This window comes from Bombyx mandarina, chromosome 17 (genome assembly GCF_030267445.1).
Source record: "Bombyx mandarina strain Sakado chromosome 17, ASM3026744v2".
Classification (NCBI taxonomy): Eukaryota; Metazoa; Arthropoda; class Insecta; order Lepidoptera; family Bombycidae; genus Bombyx; species Bombyx mandarina.
This window is the reverse complement of record NC_143223.1, coordinates 2,153,556-2,180,878: the sequence shown is the minus strand read 5'-3', so window position 1 is coordinate 2,180,878 and position 27,323 is coordinate 2,153,556. Positions and strand designations below refer to the sequence as shown.

General features: G+C 40.5%; 1 protein-coding gene and 1 long non-coding RNA gene across 7 annotated transcripts; both read left to right on the top strand.

Moving 5' to 3' along the window:
* The first annotated feature begins 574 nt into the window (after positions 1-574).
* LOC114241309 (acylamino-acid-releasing enzyme) lies at positions 575-25,239 on the top strand. 6 transcript variants are annotated; one of them, XM_089734249.1, is made up of 16 exons: positions 640-695; positions 984-1,052; positions 4,779-4,878; positions 5,791-6,002; positions 6,700-6,866; positions 8,292-8,434; positions 10,561-10,698; positions 11,135-11,270; positions 12,114-12,244; positions 12,554-12,734; positions 13,451-13,566; positions 15,194-15,341; positions 15,828-15,965; positions 17,866-18,163; positions 19,942-20,151; positions 23,910-25,239. In XM_089734249.1, exons 3-16 carry the CDS (start codon positions 4,867-4,869, stop codon positions 24,010-24,012), a joined length of 2,133 nt encoding a protein of 710 aa, XP_089590375.1. In that variant the 5' UTR covers positions 640-695; positions 984-1,052; positions 4,779-4,866; the 3' UTR covers positions 24,013-25,239. The 6 variants fall into 6 exon arrangements, with proteins under 6 accessions (XP_028027898.2, XP_028027900.2, XP_089590376.1 ...); XM_028172097.2 differs by lacking the exons at positions 984-1,052; positions 17,866-18,163 and adding an exon at positions 19,106-19,403 and having other exon boundaries at positions 575-695; XM_028172095.2 differs by lacking the exon at positions 984-1,052 and having other exon boundaries at positions 576-695.
* On the top strand, positions 20,161-23,263 carry LOC149501076 (uncharacterized). Its single transcript, XR_016324475.1, has 2 exons — positions 20,161-22,704; positions 22,814-23,263. It is a non-coding gene; the product is annotated as an uncharacterized LOC149501076 (long non-coding RNA).
* Positions 25,240-27,323: the final 2,084 nt, after the last annotated feature.

Genomic DNA, 27,323 nt, shown 5'->3' with positions numbered 1-27,323 from the left:
CTTTACATCACGCAATTAAGTGATAGTATAGGCTAAAAAATCTATTATAAGATATCAGTGACAACCCTAACAAGCCATCCCTATTTTGTCTTTTGGCGTTCCAATTTTGTGTTTTCTCGTCCCTAATTTTTCCAGTCTCGTTTCAAATTACCCTACATACGTCCCAATTTTCCCCAAAAAGAAAGGAAAAAATATACATTTTTTATTTTGTCGAAATATTGTATTTAAAATAAGAATATTGCAACTTACCGTTTGTTGTGGTATTTCCAGGTGTATTAAAAACTTATATAAACTGTGATCTTATTGAAAAAACAACGATAATATTACTTTTTTTAAAAGTTCTTTAAGCTGTTTTAAAACGCACTTTTCAACCACTATTTTAAATTTAATTTGACGAATTTTTGGGACCAACTTAACTCATATTTAGTACTTCCATAGTTAACTTGGTTTTTCTTCTATACATTGATAAATATTAACATAAACAAAATTAAGTAGATTCCGTGTTACAGGTACTTTGAGAATCTTCCGCAGGTTTGTCCCAATTTACCCCAGGATCCCAATTTACCCCATGTCATGGTAATAGTAGACCGTATGTACCTACATAATAGTGTATTTTGCCAATTTGCATTACTATTTGTTTTTAATTGTGTGCGAATTGTTCCACATATGTAATATTTACAAATAAACATTTTAAGGTAAAAATTTATAGTTCTCGTGGAGGTCTTACATTTTTAGTATTATAAATTATAATCGAAACAGGTCATTTTAGTATTAAATGTTATTATCATTGTAAACACAATATTAGCTCAGTGCTTGTATGATCATAATGATATAAAACACTGAATGTGTATAATAGTTTTTAAAAGTAAAGTGTTAATTTTTATTTATTGTCAAAATTGCAAGTCACAGATATACATATTTGCAATTATTTTATTTTAAATGTCCAATTGAAAATAATATCCATTACATTGTAATTTTTTTAGATTAATTACCTTTAAAGTTCAATTGGATACTTACAAACAAAATATACATTTTTTTGTGAGTAAGAAAAGGTAAGTGGTATTAGATAAGTTCCTAGTATTTTGGAGTTTTAACTTAGGGTTTGGAGGTATTTTTTAATGTGTATGAAATCAAAATGTTCATTGTAATTGAAACATATTAAAAGTAAAACATCAAGTAGAATGGATCAAGCTAGATCTTGCTCCTGTGTAATGAGTACTAGGAAAATATAAATTATAAGAAAACAATAATTCCAACCTGGACACACAACTCCAAATATCTTATTCTTCTTCTTCGTCGCTTCCTCATTACTGACAGTCTTGACCACCTTGGTCTAGTTTCTGCTCCAGCTTGAAGAAGAGGCAACATTGGAAGCAATGTTGCCTGCATTCAGCCTGTTTAATGGCGCCCGGATGCTGGTATTTGTGGCCTCCTTTACAATGTCCGTCCACCTGGTTGGCGATCTTCCTCGACATCTCATTCCTTCTACATGACCTACAAGTATTAGTTTTTCCAAGTTGTCAGGATTTCGTCGGGCCACATGTCCGAAGTACTTGAGGAGACGCTGCGTACAGATTGTAGATAGACGGGTCTTGACGTTTAGCTCTGAGAAAATTGACACATTTGTTCGGCGCTCCGTCCATGATATGCCCAACATTTTGCGCCAATACCACATTTCAAATGCGTCAATTCTCGATCGGGTCCGGGCCTGAGGGTCCAGGTCTCAGAAGCGAAACGCATTACTGCTTCACGGCAGAAATTGGCGGGGCGGTGGTACCTACCCGTGCGGACTCACAAGAGGTCCTACCACCAGTAGTTACGCAAATTATAATTTTGCTGGTTTGATTTTTATTACACGGATATTTTTTTTTTTTTATTGCCTTTGTAGGCAGACGAGCATACGGCCCACCTGATGGTGAGTGGTTACCGTCGCCCATGGACTTCAGCAATGCCAAGGGCAGAGCCAAGCCGCTGCCTACCGCTTAATACTCTCCACAAGCCTCGTTTGAAGAAGGACATGTCATAGCGCTCGGGAAACACCGTGGAGCGGAGCTCATTCCATAGCCGGATGGTACGTGGCAAAAAAGATCTCTGGAAACGCACTGTGGATGACCGCAGTGGCTCCAGGTAGTATGGATGAACTCTACTCCGGTGGCGGGCGGTACGATGGTAAAAACGAGACGTTGGTATCATCTCGAACAATTCCTCAGAGCACTCCCCATGGAACATGCGGTACAAAATACAGAGGGAACCGAAGTCCCTCCGCAGACCCAGAGGCTCCAAACGATCCGTGAGAATGGGATTATCGACAATCCGAACGGCTCTCTTCTGTATGGAGTCAAATGGAAGAAGCTGGTATTTGGGAGCCCCGGCCCAGAGATGGGAGCAGTACTTCACGCGAGGCCGGACTTGTGCTTTATAGAGCAAAAGTCTTTGTCCAGGCGTGAAGTACCGCTTGGCTCTGTTGAGGACTCCCAGCATTGTGGACGCCAACTTGGCTTTGCCTTTCAAATTACTCCGAAATTGGACATCGCTCGAAATGTCGACCCCAAGTATCCCGATACTCTTGGAAGGTTGCAGGGATACTCCTTGGAATTGCGGCGCCATGACAAAGGGGTCCTTCTTCGCAGTGAACGCGCAAACTTGTGTCTTTATCGGGTTGAATTGAACCAAGTTCAATTCACCCCATTCGGAGACTCGCCCCAGAGAGTTCTCCACTTCAGACACAAGTTTCGATCGTCTCTCTTGCACCATGCTCCGAGAGAGGCTCTGATGGCCGATATATCGCGCATCCCCCGTGCTGTCATCCGCATAGCAATGCACGCCATCAATAGACAGCATGTCATTGATATACAGGATGAAAAGCGTGGGGGAGAGCACCGAACTTTGTGGAACGCCAGCGTTAATGGTCATGGTATCAGAGCAGTCATCGTCTACAACGACCGTGATGCTCCGCCCATCCAAGAAGCTAGCGATCCACTTGCAGAGACCCTCGGGGATTCCGTAAGATGGTAACTTCGATAGAAGTGCCCTATGCCAGACCCTGTCGAAGGCCTTCGCGATATCAAGGCTCACAGCAAGAGCCTCGCCCTTGCTCTCCAAGGCTTCAGCCCACCTGTGAGTAAGGTATATAAGAAGATCGCCAGCTGAGCGACCGTGACGGAGACCGTACTGTCGGTCACTGATCAGCTGGCGATCCTCCAGATACTTCAGGAGTTGTATATTTATTATTCGCTCCATCACCTTGGAAAGCAAGGAAGTTATCGCGATAGGCCTATAACTCGATGGGTCCGACCGGTCACCCTTCTTGGGGATAGGGTGGACGTGGGCAGTCTTCCATGAAGACGGAACCCTGTTAGTGCAATAAGAGAGGCGATACAAACGCGTTGGCGCAGGCGTCAGCTCAGGGGCGCACGTTTTCAGAACCACTGCAGGGATGCCGTCTGGCCCACTCGACTTATGGACGTCCAGGAGTCGGAGCTCCCGCCTGACTGCACATTGTTATTCCTTCACTGTGGAAGTCAATCGTGAACATTTGTTGAGTACGTATTTCATTAGAAAAATTGGTACCCGCCTGCGGGATTCGAACACCGGTGCATCGCTACATACGAATGCACCAGACGTTTTATCCTTTAGGCCACGATGACTTCAGATGTGACATCAAACATAAAAGACTCGGACAAAGTATAATATTGTAGACGTATATACTACTTAGTTTCAATCATAAAATACTGATAGCGCTTATCTATGTCACATAGCTATCAGCATTATATACCGACTTGAAAATTAAATGTATTAGAACACAAAGACAATACAATTTTATTATTATTAATACAATTAAAATATTTAACTAACGCTTTTATATAATTAGAGTTGACACTTTTATCTCGTATGATTTGCACATAATCATCATTCGTATTATGGTGTCTAAAGGGTTACTTCTTGGACTTAAGGGTTAATTTTTGTATAGCCACGATGTGGGCCCTTCCACCCTTCAAACCAAAACGCATTACTGCTTCACGGCAGAAACGGGTAGTGTGGTAGTACCTACCCGCGCCGACTCACAAGAGCTTCTACCAGCAGTAAATTACGCAAATTATAATGTTTGCGGGTTACATTAGGCTTCTGTGTGTAATGCGGGTTTGATTTTTATTACACGACTAGCTAACCCGGCAGACTTCGTAGTGCCTCAATCGAGAAATAAGACCTAAACTTTTGTATAAAATAAACTTAAAACAAAAAAAAGGAATCCGTCCGACGTGTGACACATCAAAGGGAAACCAAAATTGTTATTTAATGCCGAGCATTTTCATATTTATTTACATTTTAAACCTTCTCTGGACTTCCACAAATAATTCAAGATCAAAATTATCCAAATCGGTCCAGCCGTTCTCGAGCTTTAACGAGACTAACGAATCTTCTTCTCTGTCGTTTCCTCATTACTGAGGGTCGTGGCCACCTTGGTCCAGTTTTTGCACCAGCTTCCTCCAATGCTGCCTGCAATTGCAATTCATTTTTATATATACAGATGTTATTCCTTCACCGTGGAAGTCAATCGTGAACATGTCTTATGTATGAATATTTTTGCCTGAAAATTTTAAATAATCAAAAACGAATGTAATAAGGTAAAGTCAAGGGATCAGTAGATCATTAGTTTCGTTCTCGTGGTTCCATTGAGTATAGAGTTTACATTTTGTTTCATCTTGCTACAGTTACTAATCTAAGCGCTATCACCAATAGTGAAGAAAACTTATAAAATCTTTTTTTATTCTTTTCAGTTCCCACTGCTTCATTTTATTGTCATCGTTGCTCTCTGTATAGCGCAACAAATATTTTAAGAGAAGTCCGTAATTAGCATTTATCAAAATGTCAAAAGAGGTTTGTATTTTTAGTAATATAATCTTAGAACTTGTATTGTAATTGACAACATCATAAGTTTCACGGTGTTGAATAGCAGTATTAACACTAGAATTATCATTTATTACAAGCTCATCTATTAGACCGGCTGTAAGATTTGATTTTGCCCTACTCTTAATTGGACTGTAACACGATAGATACCAGAAATTACTAAAAGTCATTCATTAATTAAAAAAAATCAGTTTAATTTATTTTTACGATTTGAATGCCTTACTGTGTAAATCTCGTGAGCATGGCACAAAATTACTTGATCAATATGATCGAAAGACAAGTCTTAATCAAGTGTCATGGAGCGCTCGAATATTCCTCCTAATTTAATAACTATATCGACTGCTTTAGGTCGCATATTGTTTGTCGAGTTCTCGTAATTCGGGCACTTTATCTACAAGTTACTCCAGTACATTGAAAGCTCCTAAGAGATTGGTTTGTTTGCAGCATTACTTCGCTCTTTGGAACAACAGCTTTGTCAGCTGAAGAAATCTCTCTATGTATTGTATGTCATGTTTTTACAGTCGTTTCAATTTTATCCACAATGTTCCAGAACATTCAAGAAATGTTCTAGGTGTTTCGATATTTGTTTACCTTATTAGACTTCTTAGACAGATAGCGACATTTGTCGCCCACTGAGTTTCTCGCCGGGTCTTCCCAGTGGGTCGCGTTTCCAATCCGGTGGTAGATTCTGCGAAGCACTGCTCTTGCTAGGGTCGGTATCAGCAACGTCTCCTGGCTTGAGCCGCGAGAGCTCACCTACACGTTAGGGTTACGCTGACATAATCTCTCAAGGCTTAGGTAGAAAAAAAAGCCACTCGTATCGGCATTACAATAATTATACCCTTAATATCTTTCAGTTTATGTTCTTAATAACAATTTCAGTTCGAAAACGTGATAAGATTGTACAAGAACTTCTCGAAAGTTCCGTCGATCGTGGGCGCGCACTTGAGCAGGGACACTTCGAGGGTCACCGTCAAATGGACGGTCCGGAGCACGGACAGAGGCAAGAACACTAGATTCGTCTCAAGTTATATATTGAATGAGAGCTTAAAGGTCATAGCCGATTGCGGCTTTGGCACGGATATCAGTAATGAGTAAGTTTTATTTTATACCTTTAAACGAGCAATTCTTGTATATTAATATATATGTATATAATCTGAATCTTGGAAACGGCTCCAACGATTTTCATAAAATTTAGTAGACAGGGATTTCGGGGGCGATAAATCGATCTAGCTACGATTTATTTTCAGAAAATGTTGTTTTATTCGTGTTTTCAATAATTAACTCTTCCCGACATCTATTGGCGAATAATAATACTATTTTTCTTAATTGAGGGCAACTAATCGCTTTAAAGACACAACAAGATGGCGTTATAAAAAAAACCGGTCATCATCTATTTATTTAAATCTATACTTAATATTATAAAGTTGAAGAGTTTGTTTGAACGCGCTAATCTCAGGAATGGTCGGATTTGAATAATTATTTCAGTCTTAGATAGCTCATTTATTGAGGAAGGCTATGTAACATCACTCCTAAGACCAATACAGGTGGAGCACTAATAAAGAATGTTTCACAATAGGGGTTTAAATAGCTCCTTAACATTTTATAATTGAAAAATATTTAAAGTCTAAATTGAGAGCTTAATTTCGTTTCAAGTATTTTCCCAGTGTGTGTGTCATTAGCTATGACATTGCTTGGTAGATGGGGGGGCGACGCCCGAATATAAAAGTAATTACAACTCGGGGCTTTAGAGTGCTAAAAGGCAAAAGACAACCGGCTATCTGGTTTTAGGCTCCTCTCGGCCGTTTCCCCCAATGAGACCTACCGAGCGGTCATCAGGGAGGAGAGGAATCAGAAGGACCTGAAGAAGCAGTACCTCGAAGTGTGGAGCAAGAACCATCTTGCGCACTGCATCGACCTCAATGCGCTGGATTTGCACGGGGATGTTTACGCTGATTGTGAGGTTTTTTGCCTATAAATTTAATGGTATATTTGAGGTCATCAGCGCAAAAGTGGCCTAATATAGTTATTATGGAGCAATGAGGTTTAAGTTTTTATGAATTTAATTGTAGTAGGCAAAAAAAATACGCGCAAAAATAATGTTTACAAAGCCATCTGTTATCTATGGGTGAAACTATGGAAAGGCCGGTTTTGCATCAAAATTTATTATATTTTATTTAAATTGCAATATTGTATATAAGCATGATTAGGAAAAATTGTGGGTTAGACCACTTTTGCGCTGACGGCTTCATTTATGGTAACCACTCGAATATGAAGCAATGCTAACACTTGGTATTCAGATGCTGCGCCGTGGTGCAATACTGCTGGCTATTTTTCCCGCGTAGCAGTCATGCGATGCTTTTTTAAGGAAAGCTGTTTACAATTGTGACTACTATCTCATGTCTCAAGGTGTGTGGCAAACATAAGCATTGTAATATTTAGAGCATACAAATACTCTTCATGAATGAGGCAGGTAGGTACCACAACACTGCCTGTTTCTGCCGAGAAGTAGTAATGCGTTTCGGTTTGTAGGGTGGGGCAGCCGTTGTCACTATACTGAGACCTTATGACTCATATCTCAAGGTGGGTGGCGGTATTTGCGTTCTAGATGTTTATGGGCTCCGGTAACCGTTTAACACCAGGTGGGCCGTCAGCTCGTCCACCCATCAATGCAATAAATAAAAAAGTCCAAGTTGCCGGACTTTTTTTTTCCTACCTATGCTGATAGCCTTGAGAGGCTATATCAGCTTCGTCCTAACGTGTAGGTGAACTCGCGGGGCTCAAACCGGAGTCTTGCTAACACTGGCCCTAGCAAGAGCAGTGCTTCGCAGAATCTACCACCGGATCGGAAACGCGACCCGCTGAGAAGATCCGGCGAGAAATTCAGCAGGATGGCCGGGCATTGGTTGTATAACAGGCACTACGATCTTACGTGTCAAGGTTGCCACAAAGAAATAAATAAATAAAAGACGTGTGGCACTCGGGGACTGCCGCGGTAAAGCTATTGCAAAGCATTTTTTATCAACTTATGCAATTACAATTAGACAATAATAATTTAATATTAATACAATAATAAAAATAAGACCACGCTATATTTATAAACATTAACAAAAGCAAAACATTAACTGTCCCCTTCACACTCATAAGCTAGACCGCGTGAGAGAGAGATGGGCAGACTTTTCATGATGCCCATGCAGTGCGACGTCACGCCGCGCGCTTATTCACAAACACTACACCAGGGCAACGTGTGAATTTGTTGAACGCGAGCTACATAGTAGGCGTAGTGGGGGTGTCAGGTTATTTTCGTTACGGAATTTCTTAATTCAGTCGCCGCGCTTAAGGCCCTCGATAGAAGCTATGCAATAGCTTAACAATGTTTCCAGCCGAATTTGGCTGCCTGAACTGGTCGCAGGATGAAAGCGCTATCGTTTACGTCGCGGAAAAGAAACTGGCCAAAGCAGAGCCTTACATCGTGAGGAAGCCCGCCGAAACACCCAAGTCCGACAGTAAAGAGACGCCGAGAAAGGTACCTTTTAATATTACCATTATTTCTTTGGAATTCTTGTCGTGATGCGGCATTGAATGCATAGATTTTAAAATTTATTCTCGAACAATCCTTGTCTCTTTTAATATAGTTTTGACAATGTCTTGAACATGATTAGTTTTAAATATAATACGTCTACTTCTATCTATTCTGACACGGTACTAAATCTATCTATCTATCTATACATATAAAAATGAATTACTGTTCGTTAGTCTCGCTAAAACTTGAGAACGGCTGGACCGATTTGGCTAATTTTGGTCTTGAATTATTTGTGGAAGTCCAGAGAAGGTTTAAAAGGTAGATAAATATCAAAATTCTCGGAATGAAATAAAAATAACAATTTTGTTTTTCCTTTTATGTGTCCCTCGTCGGACGAATTTCTTTTGTTTGTTTTCAGTTTATTTTATACAAAAGTTTAGGTCTTTTATTTATCGATTGAGGCACTACGAAGTCTGACGAGTCAGCTAGTATGATATATTTCTCGATTACTTTTTGCTTCTCATAAAACCTATTCTTCAAGGGCTGTAGCCGTAATATTGCTGACGTCCGCGAGCGAAGGTAATCGCTCACGGTCAGCTGGGCTGTATGCTCATATATATCGAGCCTATAGAGCAAAAAAAAAACTGTAGTCTATGAATGTCATGTTGATAAAAAGTTCATTACAACGAAGAGTGTTATTAATAGTTCTTCTTCGATCAACAATAGTAACTAGTTATATAGTAAGTAGTTACTATTGTTGATCGAAGTAGTTCTTTGTGGTTTTGATAAGGTTGCCACCTAACGTGATAAAATATGGTCTCTTATCTATTAGGGTCGAATTAAAAACAGGTCGGTTGTGGAAAGAGTGAAAAGTTTTTTTTTTTAATTGACTATCGTTCGGACATTCGGTAGCCCTGCAAAGAAATTAATTTAATAATTTTTATTTTTTATTGGCCTTTGAATGCAGACCAGCATGCGTTCCTGCTGATGGTGAGTGGTTACTGTTGCCCATGGACTCCAGCAATGCCAGGGACAGAGCCAAGCCGCTGCCTATCAAAATGTGTAGTGATCATAATTATTGTCACGCTTCATAATATTGTATATTATTTTATAGGTAAATATAATATATATATATAGGAGTAGAAACAGAAAAATATTAAATATTCTATGGAATTAGGTATATAAAGAGCCGATATAAGAAAAAAAAATAGATGTTTGGCTTTACAAAATTAACTTCCCGGCTTCGATGGCACAAAACCGATTTTGGATTTTATGTACTTAGTTTGTTGATAAATGGCGCATAAAGAACAATCCATAAATGAGGTCGTCAGCGCAAAAGTGACTCAAGTTTACCACAGTTTGTATGGAGATAACAGAGGTTTCAATTTACTTTTACATTGCTTCGCGGGCAAAAAAATTAACGCGCAAAAATAATGTTTATAAAGCCATCTGTTTCTATGGTTGAAACTAGGTATGGTTGAAACAGGCCAGTTTTGCATCAAAATTTATTATGTTTTAAATAATGTAATACATAATCTAAGTAAAATATACAAAATGTGTGCAATTCACACGTGGTAGAAGTGAAACCTTCCAAAATTAAAATACAATTATCCTAAACGTCTTAAGTATATGTAAAATTTTGTCATTAGTAAATAATTGTAAGGTAGCGCCCTCTGTAAATTGCTCACAACATTAGCTTCACGTGGGCGAAGATCTTACGTCGGGTTTGAGAGAGCAAGGGGAATCGCTTAGTGCGGTGGGGCCCTAAACATCTTTGGGCCCGCGCTGCTCCCAACCTCTACAGATCGGCAGGTCCCACATAGTCCGCGCGCCCCCTAGACGCGGGGAACTCGTAGGAGGTTCGGACGCCGACCCGAAAAAAAAATTTTTCACTATCATAATTCACTTATTCGCTTTCTTGAGGTGACCCGTCCATCGTATTGCTTCGAAGAAAACTCTCCCCATGTCCACAATCTTCTACAATTTTCAAGAGCTGTTCCCATTATTTCAACATCCGTTTTTGCTATTCAACGACAGATGGCGTCACTCGTACCGGCAACGCACTATTGCCATACGTATCTTTGTTATACTGTTTTCGTGGGCACTAAAACACACTGATCACATTGCAGGGCGAGGAGTACATATACCGGCAGGACTGGGGCGAGCAGCTGGTCGGGAAGCACGCCTCAGTCATCGTCATTTGTAAGATCGAGAGCGAGAGCTTCACCGTATTGGACGGCCTCCCCGAAGACTGGTGTCCGGGACAAGTAAGGACTTATGAACCTGATTTCAATTTATGCGATTATCTACCTTAATGTGACTTAAGTTTGGTCGATTCGTGGCTGTAATTGTGTAAGTCGCGAGTGCCTGCTGGTGTTGGTCACGGATGTGCTGTGTGATACTTTTTTTTTGTAATGCTTAGATGGGTGGACGAGCTCACAGCCCACCTGGTATTAAGTGGTTACTGGAGCCCATAGACATCTATAACGTAAATGCGCCACCCATCTTGCGATATAAGTTCTAAGGTCTAAGTATAGTTACAACGGCAGCTTCACTGCTGAAATAGGCGGGGTGGTGGTACTTACCCGTGCGGACTCACAAGAGGTCCTACCACCAGTAAAATTTTTTGCTATCCACTTTATTGCTATCTACACTACTATACTAATCGCTCTACCACCAGTAAACAATAAACGTTATTGTAAGGTACGTTTCACGTTGGACGGCAAAAGCGTCATCGGGATAGCGTGGAGCACGGAGCCGCGCCGACTGGGCCTCATCTTCTGCACGAACAGACCCGGACACGTGTTCACTCTGTCCCTGGAAGACGATAAAGCGTTGAGTGAGTAAACTCTTATTATTGTTACGCGCTGGGGTTCGGGATAAATAAAAAATCTACCGAAGTATACATTAAAATTGTATTTGACGGCCCCGGGGATGGCTGAGCGGCAGTTTCCGTCATCATTGGTATTCGGTTGAACTCAGTTTATTGCAATAAAAGTCAATAATAACTTTTGAATACTAATTATTGAAACTTTCAACAAATAATTTTCACAATGACAGGATAAACCGACAGTTTCGTTCCAACAGACCGACTGACTGACAGACTGACTGCCTGAGACTGACCGAGATACTAACAGACTGGCTGACTGAGACGGACTGAGACGACTCTGTCCACGCACCGCCATTTTATACTCCGGCGTTACGGCGTCCACCCCACATTTTTGTGATATTTATCAAAACAACATTTTATCATATAAAATAATAATCAAAACAACGTCTTAATACCACCAAAAGTCGCTATCCACGACATATTTATCACATAAAACACTCACAAAATACTTTACAACTCGTAGTTCGCTTCTTCCGCTTCGCTTCAGGTGATCCGCTCGCTGGTTCGCTTTGAGCAGTTCCGATTACCGACTGACTGCGTGCCATCTCTGCAAAGCTTTTATAGGCGATAGGAAGTCCCTAGAATCGTCGAGAACGTTCCTAACAAGTCGAGTACCTTCGATTTGTGTTTCTGCTATCGACAATAGATGGCGTTGTACTTCTCGAGCGTTTTAGATGTTACTAGATCCTTTGATATTCGTTCGGCTATTCGGCGATAGATGGCCTTATTATTACCGGCGTAACACCATTTAAGTAGCCGGTTCATGATGGGATTATGTGACCTCGGTACCAGGCAGACTGTCGCCGGAGGGCGTGTCGGTGCGGGCGGCGCGGCTGTCCCCCCGCGGCGTGCCCGTGTGGCTGCAGCGGGTCGCCCGCGGGCCGCACCACGCCGGACACCAACTGGTCACTGGTAACATTGCGGTGAGTGTAAAAATTTTGACATAACGCTTCAAAAATCGCTGCAAACGGCAAAGAAGCGGTGGGGACCTGTGGACAACAATGTGCGACGATATCGAAGTGTCGTTGCACTATCATGACGGCCATTTTAATTTTTGCAACATATTTCTAGAACATGTCGTTGAAAAGTACCAAGTTCAGTCAACAGATGGCGCTGATTAAGCGGCTTAAACTTAATATTGGGACTGACAGGTTTTAATTTAATGCAAGAGATAGCCGCCGGCAGGTGGCGCTGGCATACCCAGCCGCCACTTAGCAATGTCCGTGTCGCAGGAGGCGCCGCTGACCGTCATAGTGGACCTGGTGCAGACGGTCACCAGGACGGACGACGGTCGGGACTTCCACGGCATCTACTCGCAGAGTCTGCCCGCGCGGTGCTTCAGCAAGGACGCGAAGAGAATCGTGTTTTCGACGCCCCAAAAGAACGAAATTAGGAGTTATGTTGTTGATATCGGTGAGAGTGATCATTGATTCATTTTTTAAATGATTCGTTCGTGTGCACACGTGCGTCACGTCACGTCACGCCACGCCAACGTCAACGCCACGCCACGCCAGGCCACACTGGTGTCAACTAGGGTCACTGTCACTTGGGTGTCATAGATTAATATAAATTTGATGAATAGATACAATTTTATTCAGGATAAATAAATAAAAATTCAACTCACTGAGTTTCTAGTTGGATCTTCTTAGGGGGTCTCCTTTCCGATCCGATGGTAGATTCAGCGAAGCACTGCTCTTGCTAGGGCCAGTGTTAACAACACTCCGGTTTGAGTTCTGTGAACTCACCTACACGTCAAGGAGAAGCTGAAATAGCCTCTCAAGGTTATCAGCATAGATAGGGAAAAAAATAATAATAAATAAAAATATATTGTCAAACTTGTAAGTGCTTATAATCTGTGATCAGATTGAGAATAGACTAATCTTTAATATTATTTGTCTGTAGTGTAATCTTGGCGAAATCTGTGATTATACAAATATAATAAATTTTAATAGTCTTTGACAATAAAATCATAATAATGTACAAACTTATAATTTCAATTAATTATAGTCGAATTTCGACTACCGCGGGGCCACACTAGTTAAAGATAAATAAATCCACATAATGTTCATTGTTGATTACGATTTCAATCTATCTGTAATGGCACAGTAATGTTTGTATGTTGTTACCAGAGAGCGGCGGGATGATAGACATTTCAATCCGTCGAGCGGCGGGGTCGACGAGCGTGCTGGACGTGCACGATGACGTCATACTGGCCGCGCACTCCAGCCTCACCAGCCCCAGCCAGGCGGGTCGCAGCTCCTACACACGCACACAACAACCCACATATAGGATATATCACCCGCTCGGTGGAAGATCTTCCCTTTGTCTTTTTTTTTTTTATTTCCCTTGTAGACAGACGCGCATACGGCCCACCTGATGGTGAGTGGTTACCGTCGCCCATGGACGTCAGCAATGCCAGGGGCAGAGCCAGGCCGCTGCCTACCGCTAAAACCTGCCTACCGCTTTGTCGTTTAAGCCTCCCAAACTGGTGACCTGCGACGGAACAATTGCAGCTTTCGCACTTCATCACAGAACACAAGATATTTGACAGATGCCTGAATCTCGCTTACGACATTTTCAAGATAAAGCGCATATATGAGTCGTCTATTATCAAAGGTGGCAATCTGTGCATTTGGACAAAAAAATGTTATTGATATGTCAATACAGATTGATTTGAATATAATCGTCTCCTTCAAAGAATACGGTTCAAAACCTGCATTAAATAAAGGTTAATAGTTAACCTGTTATTTATCTAAGATGTCGTTCCGAAGAGTTTCGTGACTGCCAATGGAATACAAAGTCAATAATTCGTTTTCCTGATTTACCAATATAGTTCAAAAGTCAGATTGCCGGCTTTGATAATAGACGACTCATATACAAGTTCCGAACAACAACATTGGGACCGTCGGTCTACAGAGCAATATCACCCGCTCGGTGGAAGATCTTCCCTTTGTCGTTTAAGCCTCCTAAACTGTTCTGTGATGGCTGCCGCCACACGAAACGTATGATTTTGGTGTAATCTAACACTTAAAACACGTACTGTCGATAGATCGACTCAATTTTTTTTTAGTTTTTTATTGTTTAGGCGGTTGGACGAGCTCACAGTCCACCTGGTATTAAGTGGTTACTGAAGCCCATCTACATCTACAATATAAATGCGCCACCCACCTTGAGATATAAGGTCTCAGTATAGTTACAACGGCTGCCCCACCCTTCAAACCGAAACGCATTACTGCTTCACGGCAGAAATAGGCGGGGTAGTGGTACCCGTGCGGACTCACAAGAGGTCCTGCCACCACTAAAGTAACTCCAATACAACGTCTTTCGTCTTCCGGGTTACCCTGCGTCTGCGCGCCGTCGCGTCCGGAAACTACTCCCCTGTTGCTTATGCAATAAAACTAGATGTTTCGCATTCATTCGCCTCTTTTCTCACTTCCAAACACGACATCTTCTATCTCTCTCACTCAGTCATGCTCCATATCTGTCATTCCTCCATATCGCTCCGTTCCGTTCCTTCACTCATATACTAATACTAACTGAATTCTGTGTAAACATATCGACGCTTGAAAGGCAAACGTGACTAAGCGACAATGCGTGAACTTTACAGTGGACTAATTTAAACTTGAAATACCTGAAAAAATTCTATTTTAACGAATCTAGCTGTAGGATTGAAATTATTTTAATAGACCTAGAAATATATATTTTTTTGCGCATCGAATATGGTTATTGCCTATCATTTATGTATAAAGCAGTTATTGTCGCTTAGTCACGTTTGCCTTTCAAGCTTAGATATACATAAATATCCTCATTCCATCGACTACGAATGAGAACCTTACGTTATAATACAGAGAGTTCATTATTGTGTTGTGCAGCTGTACGTAGCCAGACTGCCGGCGCGGGGCTCGGAGGCGGAGGTAGAGTGGATGCCGGTGACGTCACAGCCGGAGGTCCCCGCCGGCCTGGCTCGCTCCGAGGTCACCTACCTGCAGCTCGAGCACGCGGACTGCGCCGACCCCGTCAGTAAGTGGAGCCGCCAGCCGCCAGGCAACAGCTCACACCACATCCGGGGTTAAGTGGTTACCCGGAGCCCATAGACATCTACAACGTAAATGCGCCACACACCTTGAGATATAAGTTCTAAGGTCTCAAGTATAGTTACAACGGCTGCCCCGCCCTTCAAACCGAAATGCTTTACTGCTTCACTGTAGGAATAAATGAGGTGGTGGTACCCACCCGTGCGGACTCACAAGAAGTCCTACCACCAGTATTTACGCAAATTATAATTATTCGCGTTCGATTTTTATTACGCGATTTTTATTCCTTCACCGTGGAAGTCAATCGTGAACATTTGTTAAGTACGTATTTCGTCAGAAAAATTGGTACCCGCCTGCGGGATTCGAACACCGGTGCATCGCTACATATGAATGCACCGGACGTCTTATCCCGGCCACGACGGCTTCTAATATACTAAAGCTAACGAGTGCTCAATATTGCTCAATCCCACAGAGTCTTTCTCGGCGATATACCTCTCCCCGAGCGTGCAGGACGGCTCGAAGCTGCCCCTGCTGGTGTGGCCCCACGGCGGACCTCACTCCAACTTTACAAACAGCTACTCGTTTGAGGCGGCCTTCTTCAATGACCTGGGTGAGTGAAATAATAACAATAATAATTTATTTATTTCTCTCTTAAAGGTAAAGTACAAATACAATTGGAAATTAACCTTATAATTTATTTTGTAAGCCTTTGAAAGAGCTGAAGTCTGTACTAGGCTCAACGACCTGTATTACTGATCTCCAGGCTCCCTCCGTTTTAAGATAGATTAGGTTAGGTTAAGTCGTGAACAGATGCTGCGGACTAGTGTTGAGAGGTCATTAGGTATTATCATTTAAGGTTTATTATAATCGACCCAATATTGTTTGTTTGTCGAATATAAAATTATCCAAATCTGACTCTGGCGTTGAGCGTAACCGGGATTACAGAAATTTAAATCTAAAATATCCCTCGAAAATGATTACTTAATAATTTCCACGTGTACGCAATTTGTGTGATGGAAGCTAGATATTAAAGACTTATTCACAAATTCCCGGTCCACTGCCCCGCGTCGCCAGGTGGCGCTGTCAGCGTGCGGGCGACTGTAGCCCATAGACAACACCTGATTGAAAACAAACGATCGAATCGATAAAAAATCGATTCACTGATTTAACGTGATACCGCAACGGACAATAAAGCAGACGAATAAAAAAACCTAATATTGAATATCTGCCCATTAATTGCTGAGCAATATCTGTTTATAGTTTACAAGCGCCCCGATCCGACTCGGCTCGGACCTTTAACAAAAATTTCAACGATATTTGACGTTGTTCTATTTTTTTAAATAAAAGAACACTTATTGCGGCATTACTATAATAGTTAGAAATATGCTGTAGCGACACTTTTTGTATATAATAATATGCTCTACAAAGTCGTAGTACATTATTTTATACTATCATTAATAGTTTTCGCAGGGCACGCCATGTAAAGAATATTTTAGGTAATTTTTTTACACCTTGGGGTTACATTTTTAGAGTTTTAGTAAGGATCCCTAATTTTTTTCAAAAAAAAATTATGGCCTATGTCACTCGGGAGTAGTGTAGCTTCCAAACAGTGAAAGAAATTTTCAAATCGGTTCAGTAGTTTCGGAGCCTATTCAATACAAACAAACAAACAAATCTTTCCTCTTTATAATATTAGTATAGATAGTATATTATAGTATTTCGAGGAGTGAAAGGCTTATCTAGTTTAAGCGACATTTTTCTTTGTAATTAAAGGTCCGTTTTATTTGGTATATAGCATCAACAGTTCGATGTTTTTAATTGAACTTCAATTAAGTTTACTCCATTGAAATAGCCGGAGAAGTCTTTTTTGTTATGATATTTTTTCCAAATTTCGTCGTTAGATCTCTTGAAAAGTTGGAGAAATGTCGTTAGAGCCAAATAGCCTGATCGATATGTAACATATATTGTACAATAACTACTCTGTAGATTGTTTTGTTATTGCTGTCCGGTGGCTTATTGAATCCGGTTAAGATGGTAGTGCGAACGAACCCGTGCGGGTCGACTAGAGCATCAGTGCTCGGGGTAGGAATTCGGGGGGGACCGAGGTGGTTCAACAGGCTGACCCCCCAGAGTCCAAAGATAGACATCTGGTTCAAGGAGAGCTGACTGGCGTGACCACTTTTTGTTCATCTAAGCCATAAAAAAAATTTGCTTAGATGGTTGAACGAGCTTACGGCCCACCTGGTATTGAGTGGTTACTGGAGCCCATACAACGTAAATGCGCCACCCATCTTGAGATATAAGGTCTGAGTATAGTTATAACGGCTGCCCCGCCCTTCAAGCCGCCACCCGTGTGATATTAGAGCTTTATCGACTTTAACGGTAGGCAGCGGCTTGGCTCTGCCCCTGGCATTGCTGAAGTCCATGGGCGACGTAACCACTCACCATCAGATAGGCCGTATGGTCGTCTGCTTACAAGGGCAATAAAAAAAAATTGTAAATTATTTTAGGTTTCGCCATACTGCACGTCAATTATCGAGGGTCCACTGGGGCAGGGGAGGCGTCTGTGGCGTTCCTGCCAAAGCGCGTGGGCGACGCAGACGTGAAAGACTGTAAGCTGGCCACGGAGACGGCCGTGACCAGGTTCGGTCTCGACGAGAGTAAATTGTGTCTAATGGGCGGCTCCCACGGGGGCTTCCTGGTGGCGCACCTCAGCGGGCAGTACCCGGATCTGTTCAAGGTGGTCGTCAGCCGCAACCCGGTCATAGACGTCGCCAGCATGTTCAACTCCACGGACATCGCTGATTGGTGAGTCAGCCGGGCTCCGTTACATGAGTGTTCGTGTCGCGCATGGTAGTGGAACTGTGCTTGAATAGTTGATTTCCAATGCCTTCTATGCTTTTCAGCCCCATGTAGACAGATGAGCTTACGGCCCAGCTAATGGTAAGTGGTTACCGTCATGGACGTCAGCAATGCCAGGGGTACTACAACTAAGCCGCTGCCTACCGGACCAGCTATCGGCATACTGTACCCTTGAAAACTATTTTCTTTGATTCGTCCTCATCTTAAAGGATTCATTGTCGCTGGTATATATGTCAAGGTCGATTTTTATTTATTAAAATTCTGATGACTTATTGTAAAACGTAATTGTTTTGTCACTAAATTTACTAATAATAAAAATAACGTGAATCGAATAATTTGTAAAATTTATTTAACTCTTCAAAGTGTTATTTCTTACTTAACTATTTCACTTCGTGAACATTTAATGTGGCGAAATTGCACATTCTCTTTCTCACATATACTAATATAGCAATAATATATTGACAATCAAATTAGACTATATCCAAAATTATTTCAGAGACCGTCAGTTACATGTAATGCGATTAATAAAAACATTCCCGTTCTTACTATGCTAGGCAGCTATGTTTATATCGATGTTATATAGTGTCACATTCGTAATACTTCTTCTTCGAAATCTTGTTCCTTTGAGCCGAATTAAAATAGTAAGCGAATTACCATACATTCCTCTGCCTCACTAGCGGACACCGGCTTTGCGAATTGCGTATTTTGATATCACGCTTAACGCGCACGCACTTATAACATAGCATGCGCAACCCTAGCAGAAAAACGTACAAACTCCTTTAAATAGATAACGCAACCGATATTGCTCAGTGATTTCGAATCGCGACTAAATATAAGTAAAGTTACGTAAAGATTGTGCATCGTTCATGACTTTACCTGTGTTGATAGGTATGGCGACGCTCCTTGTTAACTACCGCGGCTCGACCGGCTCGGGAGAAGCGAGCGTCGCTTCTCTCATATCGAACGTAGGAAGCTATGACGTCAGAGATTGTCATCTCGCTCTAGAGACCGTATTAGACAGAGACGCACGATTGAGCGGGACGGTTTTCTTGAAGGGAGGAAGTTATGGCGGGCTCGTGGTTGCCCACCTAGCGGGACGTTTCCCGGATCTGTTTAGAGCTACCGTCATGAGGAATCCCCTCATAGACCTGGCGACTAAAGGACATTACGCTGATAATTTGGACGGGTAAGTCTCCGGTCAATGACTTCACATTTTCGTTCTATTCGTACACTCTTGACAGAGTGGTCGTGGTCATGCATCGGTCGGATCCTGCGATACCGATGCTCTCGCGATGCGACGCGATGTGGCAAGGTGTTTTGGCAGAGTGAGAGCAATCATTTATGTTGCAGAGAGTCACAGATTTTATGAGGTCGGTCCGTTGTGTTGGAGATCGTCCGCGAGATCTTTTGCCCTCGACTTTCCTCAATGGAGTCCTCATTACGAGTGATGTGCCCGAATAGTCTCTCCTTGATGTCGAGCTCTTTCAGGATCGAAACGTTGGTTCGATGCACGGCCCACTTAATTCTGAAGAGACGTCTCCAACACCACACCACATTTTAACTTGGCCTAATTAAGTACCGTACTTGTTTCATCGTTTGGGCAACGGGCGTGACATTATATAGTCTGTCGATATTTTATAATCTGTACATGGCTGCCTAGTAAAAGTTAACGCAGTAAAGAAGCTATATCGCTGTAAATTCGTGAATTAATTATGCGTGAATAGGTGTGCGGTGGAAGCCGGTTTCCCATTCACGGAGCAGGGACCGCCTTCAGAGGAGCAGCTGCTGGCGATGCGCCGGTGCTCGCCTCTGGTCCACGCTCACAAGGTGAAGGCCCCGACGGCCCTCATGCTGGGCTCTGCGGACAAGCGCGTCCCCCACTACCAGGGGCTGGAGTACGCGAGGAGGCTCAAGGCCAATGGTGTTCCGACCAGGTCGGTAGCGCTATTTATTGTACTGTATGGATGAGACTCGACTCAGTGGCGTTTTCTTGTCGCGTAATTGGGCGAAGGACCTCTCGGCCCACCTGGTGGGAATTGGTTACTGGATCCCATCGATAACACAACCTAAATACCACCAATTGTCTTTTTTAATTTTTTTTATTGCTTAGATGGGTGGACGAGTTCACAGCCAGGTGTGTTGAATGGTTACTGGAGCCCATAGACATCTACAACGTTAATGCGCCACCCACCTTGAAATATAAGTTCTAAGGTCTCAGTATTGTTACAACGGCTGCCCCACCCTTCAAACCGAAACGCATTACTGCTTCACGGCAGAAATAGGCGGGGTGGTGGTATCTACCCGCGCGGACTCACAAGAGGTCCTACCACCAGTGATGTCTTGTCTTGTGACATCTTAGTTTCATTACGTAACGGCTGCCCCACCCTTCAAGCTGGAACTTGTGGTGGTGGTCCCCACTCCCCCTCCGCACAGTGGGTCGATACTGTGATTTTAGTGACTTAGGGACCAACTTTGTTTTTTTATAATTTTTTTTATGTAGATAGATAGAGCTCGTTAATCTCAATAATAATTGTTTTGGGCAAAAATTACAAAAACTTTATAGTTTGGTCAGAAAAATGTGCTTTGTGATTTTTTTGTATGGAGCGGGTCACATTAAATTAAATTCCTGCTAAGTACCGCGAGGTCCCGCTTTGAAACTTTATTTTCCTTATACCTTGTCTAGTCTACTATCATTTGATGCTATGAACACGTGCATAAAGTTGCAACTCTGCCAAATAAATGGATCGAAAAAAATTAATAAATACAAAGAATAAAAACCTTTATATTTTTTTTCGTAAGTGTTTTTAAGTTAAATTTGATATGGATTAGTAAGTAAAAGCACGTAATGATACCCATAATTACATAATACCTAACAACAATACATTTAGTAGGTCTCTAATTAAGCAATCTCTCTAATTATTAGGATAGTTAACATTATTTAATGAGGATAATTAGTTAAGCAGCCATTACTGGGTAGTAGAAAATATAGTAAACATTTGTTTGTCTCTGGAAGTATAAAGTGACCATGTTTATTATATACTAACTAGTGTTCGTTTATTCGTACTACTACTAACATCTCGTGATTGTCGTTGTGATCTTGCTGTTTCCGTTATAATTGATAATTTTGTTAACAATTTAGAATTATGATTTTAAGAGAGCAACTACAGTCGCTGTCTGATAATAAAAAACTCTTTCAATTCCTACAAAATCAAATAAACGTGACCGAAGAGAAAAATGTTGAGCTCCAAAAATTCTGTACGCAATTTTGTTCAAATATAAGTGCAATATGGAAACGAAGTAGTCGCATGTTAGCACAGTTTATAAGAAAAAAATATGATTGGTTAGAATTTGCAATAAACTGGCCCGAAGGAATGATACCTGAAACTATCAACACTGCACATGAAAGGCTCGAGATTTCTAATACTGAAGATGTTGAAAATGTACCACTCTCAAATGTACTACAGAAGCCTCGACATCTATTTTTGCACCTCGAAAACCTTTTGAAGAACTGGGATCCAGGCAAAAACGAAGACGCATTGAACAAATTTACCAATCGCTTTCGTTATCCCCGGATGAAATGAAAGCTACTACAATTGCTAGTTTGAGAAACACTAGAAATGAAGATGTAGGAGAAATTATGAACCACTTGTCAAATCACCCTGAAGATCTAGAAAAAGTTAAGGAGTATTTAATTACAAGTAAAGTGAAAAGTAGTCCATATTCTCCCGATGATGCAATATTGGTTTCACTTAAATGAAGTGGCAGTATATAAACCTAAGAGAAGCAGCAAGTGAAAATGGGTCTGATTTATACCCTTCTTAATATAAAATTAAGCAAGAAAAGACCAAATGTTATCCAGGGAAAGACGAGGTAATTATTACTGAAGAAGGAGCTGCTATTAAAATGCAAGCATTACTAAAATTGGCGCTATATAGGCTTTTAGATGTGATTACTTCAGATTTGGAGTCTGCAAGAGAGCTACTGCTTATAAGCAAATAGGCTTTGATAGAGCCCCAGGTCAAAGTAATTATAAACAAAAAACTGAAACAGAGTTTGATGATTCAACTATTTTCATGGTCAGTCTAGTTCCTATAAGGCTTCAGAAATTTGATGGAATAATTGTTTGGGAAAACGACCTACCCTCATCAACTTTTTATTGCCGTCCAATAATGTTTAAATTTACAAAAGAAACGCAGTCAACAGTGACAATTATAAAAGCTAGCATAACAGAAGAAATAGAAAGACTTCAGCCATCAAAAATCAAACAAGTTGAAGTTAAGCATCAATTGCACATGATGATGATAGACGGCAAAATAACCTCATATTTGTCAGAAACATTTTCTGCTGTCTGTGATATTTGCAAAGCAAAACCGTCAGTTTTTTGGAGTGACTTGCTTATCAAAGAGAAAACAATGAAGAAATATTCCAGTGTGGAATGCCATCTTTACATGCCTGGATAAGATGCATGGAGTGCTTACTTCATATCGGTAAATATAATTTTATTACTTCACAATTTTTTCATCGTATGTAGTTTCCTGTGAGATAATTTTTTAAATGACACTTTTTTTGTTTACGTCTTAACGTTTGGACTTCAAGAAATGGAGTTGCAAGGGGCGATGACAAAGAAAAAATAACAACCAGAAAAAGTGCTATACAGCAAGCGTTTAAAAAGGAATGCGGTTTACTTATAGATGTTGTCAAGCAAGGAGTAAGAACAACCAATGATGGCAATACTGCCAGAAGATTTTTCAGGGATGCAGAAGAAACAGCCCGCATAAAGGAATACGTAAAGATTTAATAGAGGTTTCACGTGATTCTTCACTCTGTTGCATCTGGAGAGCGCGTTTCCAATTTTTCCGAATTTTTTAGATATACTGCAGTATTGTATGTTAATTTATATGCCTGGTATTATATATCCCTTCCAGTATCCATAAATTGTTGGCACATGGCAGTGATATACAATAATGAAGAACTTTGGTGCCATTCGTATAGGTAAACTCTCGGAAGAGGCAGCGGAAGCTCGCAATAAAGATTTTCGGAAATATACAGAGAGTTGTTATTCAATAATGAGAAGTAGAACGTCGACTAATGAGGATATTTTACAAAATCTTCTTTTTCTGACCCAAAGATCGAAAGGTGAAACAAAATATATAATATTTAGAGATATTGCATAATTAGAGACCTACTAAATGTATTGTTGTTAGGTATTATGTAATTATGGGTATTATTACGTGCTCTTACTTACTAATCCATATCAAATTTAACCTAAAAGCACTTACGAAAAAAAATATAAAGGTTTTTATTCTATGTATTTATTAAATTTTTTCGATCCATTTATTTGGCAGAGTTGCAACTTTATGCACATGTTCATAGCATCAAATGATAGTAGACTAGACAAGGTATAAGGAAAATAAAGTTTCAAAACGGGACCTCGCGGTACTTAGCAGGAATTTAAATTAATGTGACCCGCTCCATACAAAAAAATCACAAAACACATTTTTCTGACCAAACTATAAAGTTTTTGTAATTTTTGCCCAAAACAATTATTATTGAGATTAACGAGCTCTATCTATCTACATAAAAAAATTTATAAAAAAACAAAGTTGGTCCCTAAGTCACTAAAATCATAGAATCGACCCACTGTGCTCCGCCACACGACGAGGTTGTAGACCCGTCAACGTTGTTATTTCAGAGTCTACCTGTACGACGACAATCATTCGTTATCGTCGCCGCTTGTTGAGATGGACAATCTTATCAACGCCGCCCTTTGGTTCTTGAAGCATTTAGATCAATAAGACTTAGGTATAACTAGTGATGTGTAGCGTCATCGATCGATTTTATATATGAACACATATCGACACTTGAAAGGCAAACGTGACTTGAAATACCTGAAAAAAATTCTATTTTAACGAATCTAGCCGTAGGATTGAAATGATTTTAATAGACCTAGAAATATAAATTTATTTGCGCATCGAATATGGTTATTGCCTATCATTTATGTATAAAGCCGTTATTGTCGCTTAGTTACGTTTGCCTTTTAAGCTTAGATATATATATATATATATATACTTTTAATTGAAAATCATTTATGAATTTATGTCAATAATTATGTCAACAATCTTAGCAAATCATAATAATTTAACATAAATCAATTGATACAGTAGAACAAATCTTCCAATGCGCTTGAAGGGGCACAGTTCCCAAGATACTGGCTGCGTTACCTTTTTTCTTATTGCTTAGATGGGTGGACGAGCTCACAGCCCACCTGGTGTTAAGTGGTTACTGGAGCCCATAGGTATCTACAACGTAAATGCCGCCACCCACCTTGTGATATAAGTTCTAAGGTCTCGGTATAGTTACAACGGCTGCCCCACCCTTCAAACCGAAATGCATTTTTATGCCCTTCCCTCGCAAGTCGAATTATTTCTGATTATTTTTTCGATGGTTTAAATCGGCATCTCCTCACAAACTTTCTCATTTAAGATATTATATACAGAGAAATAGATTAAGAAATTTTTGTTGAATCAGAGATATCTATATCTATATTAGCTGACCCGGCAGACTTCGTAGTGCCTCAATCGATAAATAAAAGACACATCAAAGGAAAAACATTTTTTTTTTTAATATAATTCCGAGCTTTTTTATATTTTCTCACCTTTTAAACCTTCCCTGGACTTCCACGAATAATTCGAGACCAAAATTAGCCAAATAGGTCCAGCCGTTTTTGAGTTTTAGCGAGAATAATGAACAGCAATTCATTTTTATATATATAGACAGATAGATTGAAGAGGTTAAGTGATTTATGAGGATAGATCCGAAGAGAGAAGGGTTCGTTCTTTTCAGTCGCGTCAGTTAAAATTCGTTTTCCTAGCTAATTTCGGGAATGACGCAATGAATTTTTGTATTAGACACGTAATATTGAGGTGTTCAGATATTTGTATTTTAATAATATAGAAATTACTGTGTCTTTGTAATTTGAATAATGTTTTTTGGTGTTGTTGTAATAAACGAATATCGAATTATGCTGTTGTATTTATTTAACTCGTCACTAAACTACATATTTCAAGTCGCAGAATTTCGTGTTTATTTTTAGTAAGTAAGTGTGTAATATGACACATTATTTTTCATTAATATGAAATCAACACATGCAAAATACTAAACTAAATTTTTTTCCTATTTACGCTGAGCCTCGAGAGACTATTTCAGCTTCGCGCTAACATGTAGGTGAGCTCACGGGGCTCAAACCGGAGTGCTGCTAACACTGGCCCTAGCAAGAGCAGTGCTTCGCAGAATCTACCGCCGGATCGGATACGCGACCCACTGAGAAGATCCGGCGAGAAACTCAGTGAGCACCAAACTACAATGGGAGCTGTTATTGCTAAGAGGAATCTCTACAGGGCTAATCATCGGACGGACAAGAATTATCTAAAGAGAGAAATTGAGATAGAGACCGCGGTGTATTTATAGATTGAAAAAAGATCAAAAATATAATCAATTAATCAACCACCAATGGTATAATGGTAAATATCACTATTTTAGAAGTCGTCGTGGATAATACGCTCGGTGCATTTGTATCGAGCGATGCAACGGTGTTCGAATCCCGCAGGCGGGTACCAATTTTTGTAATGAAATACGTAGGTACTCAACCATTGTTCACGATTGACTTCCACGGTGAAGGAATAACATCGTGTAATAAAAATCGAACCCGCAAAATTATTGTTTGCATAGTTACTAGTGGTAGGACGTCTTGAGTCCGCACGGGTAGGTACCACCGCCCAGCCCATTTCTGCCGTGAAGCAGTAATGCGTTTCGGTTTGAAGGGTGGGGCAGTCGTTGTAACTGTTAAAAGTGAGACATTACAACTCATTTCTCAAGGTGGGTGGCGGCATTTGCGTTGTAGATGTCTATGGGCTCCGGTAACCACTTAACACCAGTGGGCCGCGAGCTCGTCCATCCATATAAGCAATAAAAAAGAAAAAATACATAAAAAGAAATAAACGATTCAAACATGAATATCACAATTTACTGATCAGATAAAAACAAAAAATTAAACAAGCTGACAACTGATCGTATAAATAATGATACTTATAGGTACCATTCGATTGAAGGTATTTAATGTTTCATCATGTTTGTCCACGTATCGGGAGTACAATCTGTTATACAAATCAGTGTTTATCAGTGTTTGCGCAGTTCAAATAATTATGAAACATCTCATCATCAATGGCTATAATCGAACGATTGGCCATCGGATACTCCTACCCTGCCTATGTTTGCTGTAAGACAGTAATGCGTTTCGGTTTGAAGGGCGGAGCAGCCGTTGTAACTATACTTGAGACATTACAACTTATATCTCAAGGTGGGTGGCGCATTTACGTTGTAGATGTCTATGGGCTCTAGTAACCACTTAACATCAGGTGGGCTGTGAGCTCGTCCACCCATCTAAGCGATAAAAAAATATTGAAGTCAATGGTGATGTTTCGTTGAAGCAATATTATTATTACCTTCGGTTTGGCTGAGGTTATTAACACGGGGTCACGAGCATTCCTGAAAGGTCAACGGTATTCACGATTTTCATGACACTCGACTTAGCAGCTTTTATGTTTCGTTGATTTTCTTTTCTAGTTCAAAGTCGACGAGCATTACTCAAAATTGTCATATTAATTCGCGAAAATACTTATTATTTTGTAACAAAAACATTGTACACCCGAAAAGTGACTAAAGTTGTATGAACGTTGAAGAAGTTAATTTTGTAATGATTAATATCGATCTCAACATTACTAGTTGTACCTATGTATTGGAAGGTAGGTACCACCATCCTGTTTATTTTTTTAAACGACTTCAAAAAAAAAGGAGGAGGTTCTCAATTCGACTGTATGTTTTTTTATGTTTGTTACCTCATAACTTTTGACTGGGTGAATCGATTTTGATGATTCTTTTTTTAATAGAAAGCTGACGCTTTTAGTCCAGTTCTGATAATGGTATCCATGAGAAAGCCATATAAGTCTTCAATTTGCATTAAGTACGTGCGCGACAAATCGATGAATAACTCGATAACTCAATACCACGCCAACCGATGTCGATGAATATAGAATTTGATGAACATTTT

Coding starts and splice junctions, on each gene's coding strand:
- LOC114241309 (XM_028172097.2), top strand. Junction 13,567..15,193: donor GCCTCACCAGCCCCAGCCAG/GCGGGTCGCAGC, acceptor TGTGTTGTGCAG/CTGTACGTAGCCAGACTGCC. Junction 19,404..19,941: donor TACGCTGATAATTTGGACGG/GTAAGTCTCCGG, acceptor ATGCGTGAATAG/GTGTGCGGTGGAAGCCGGTT.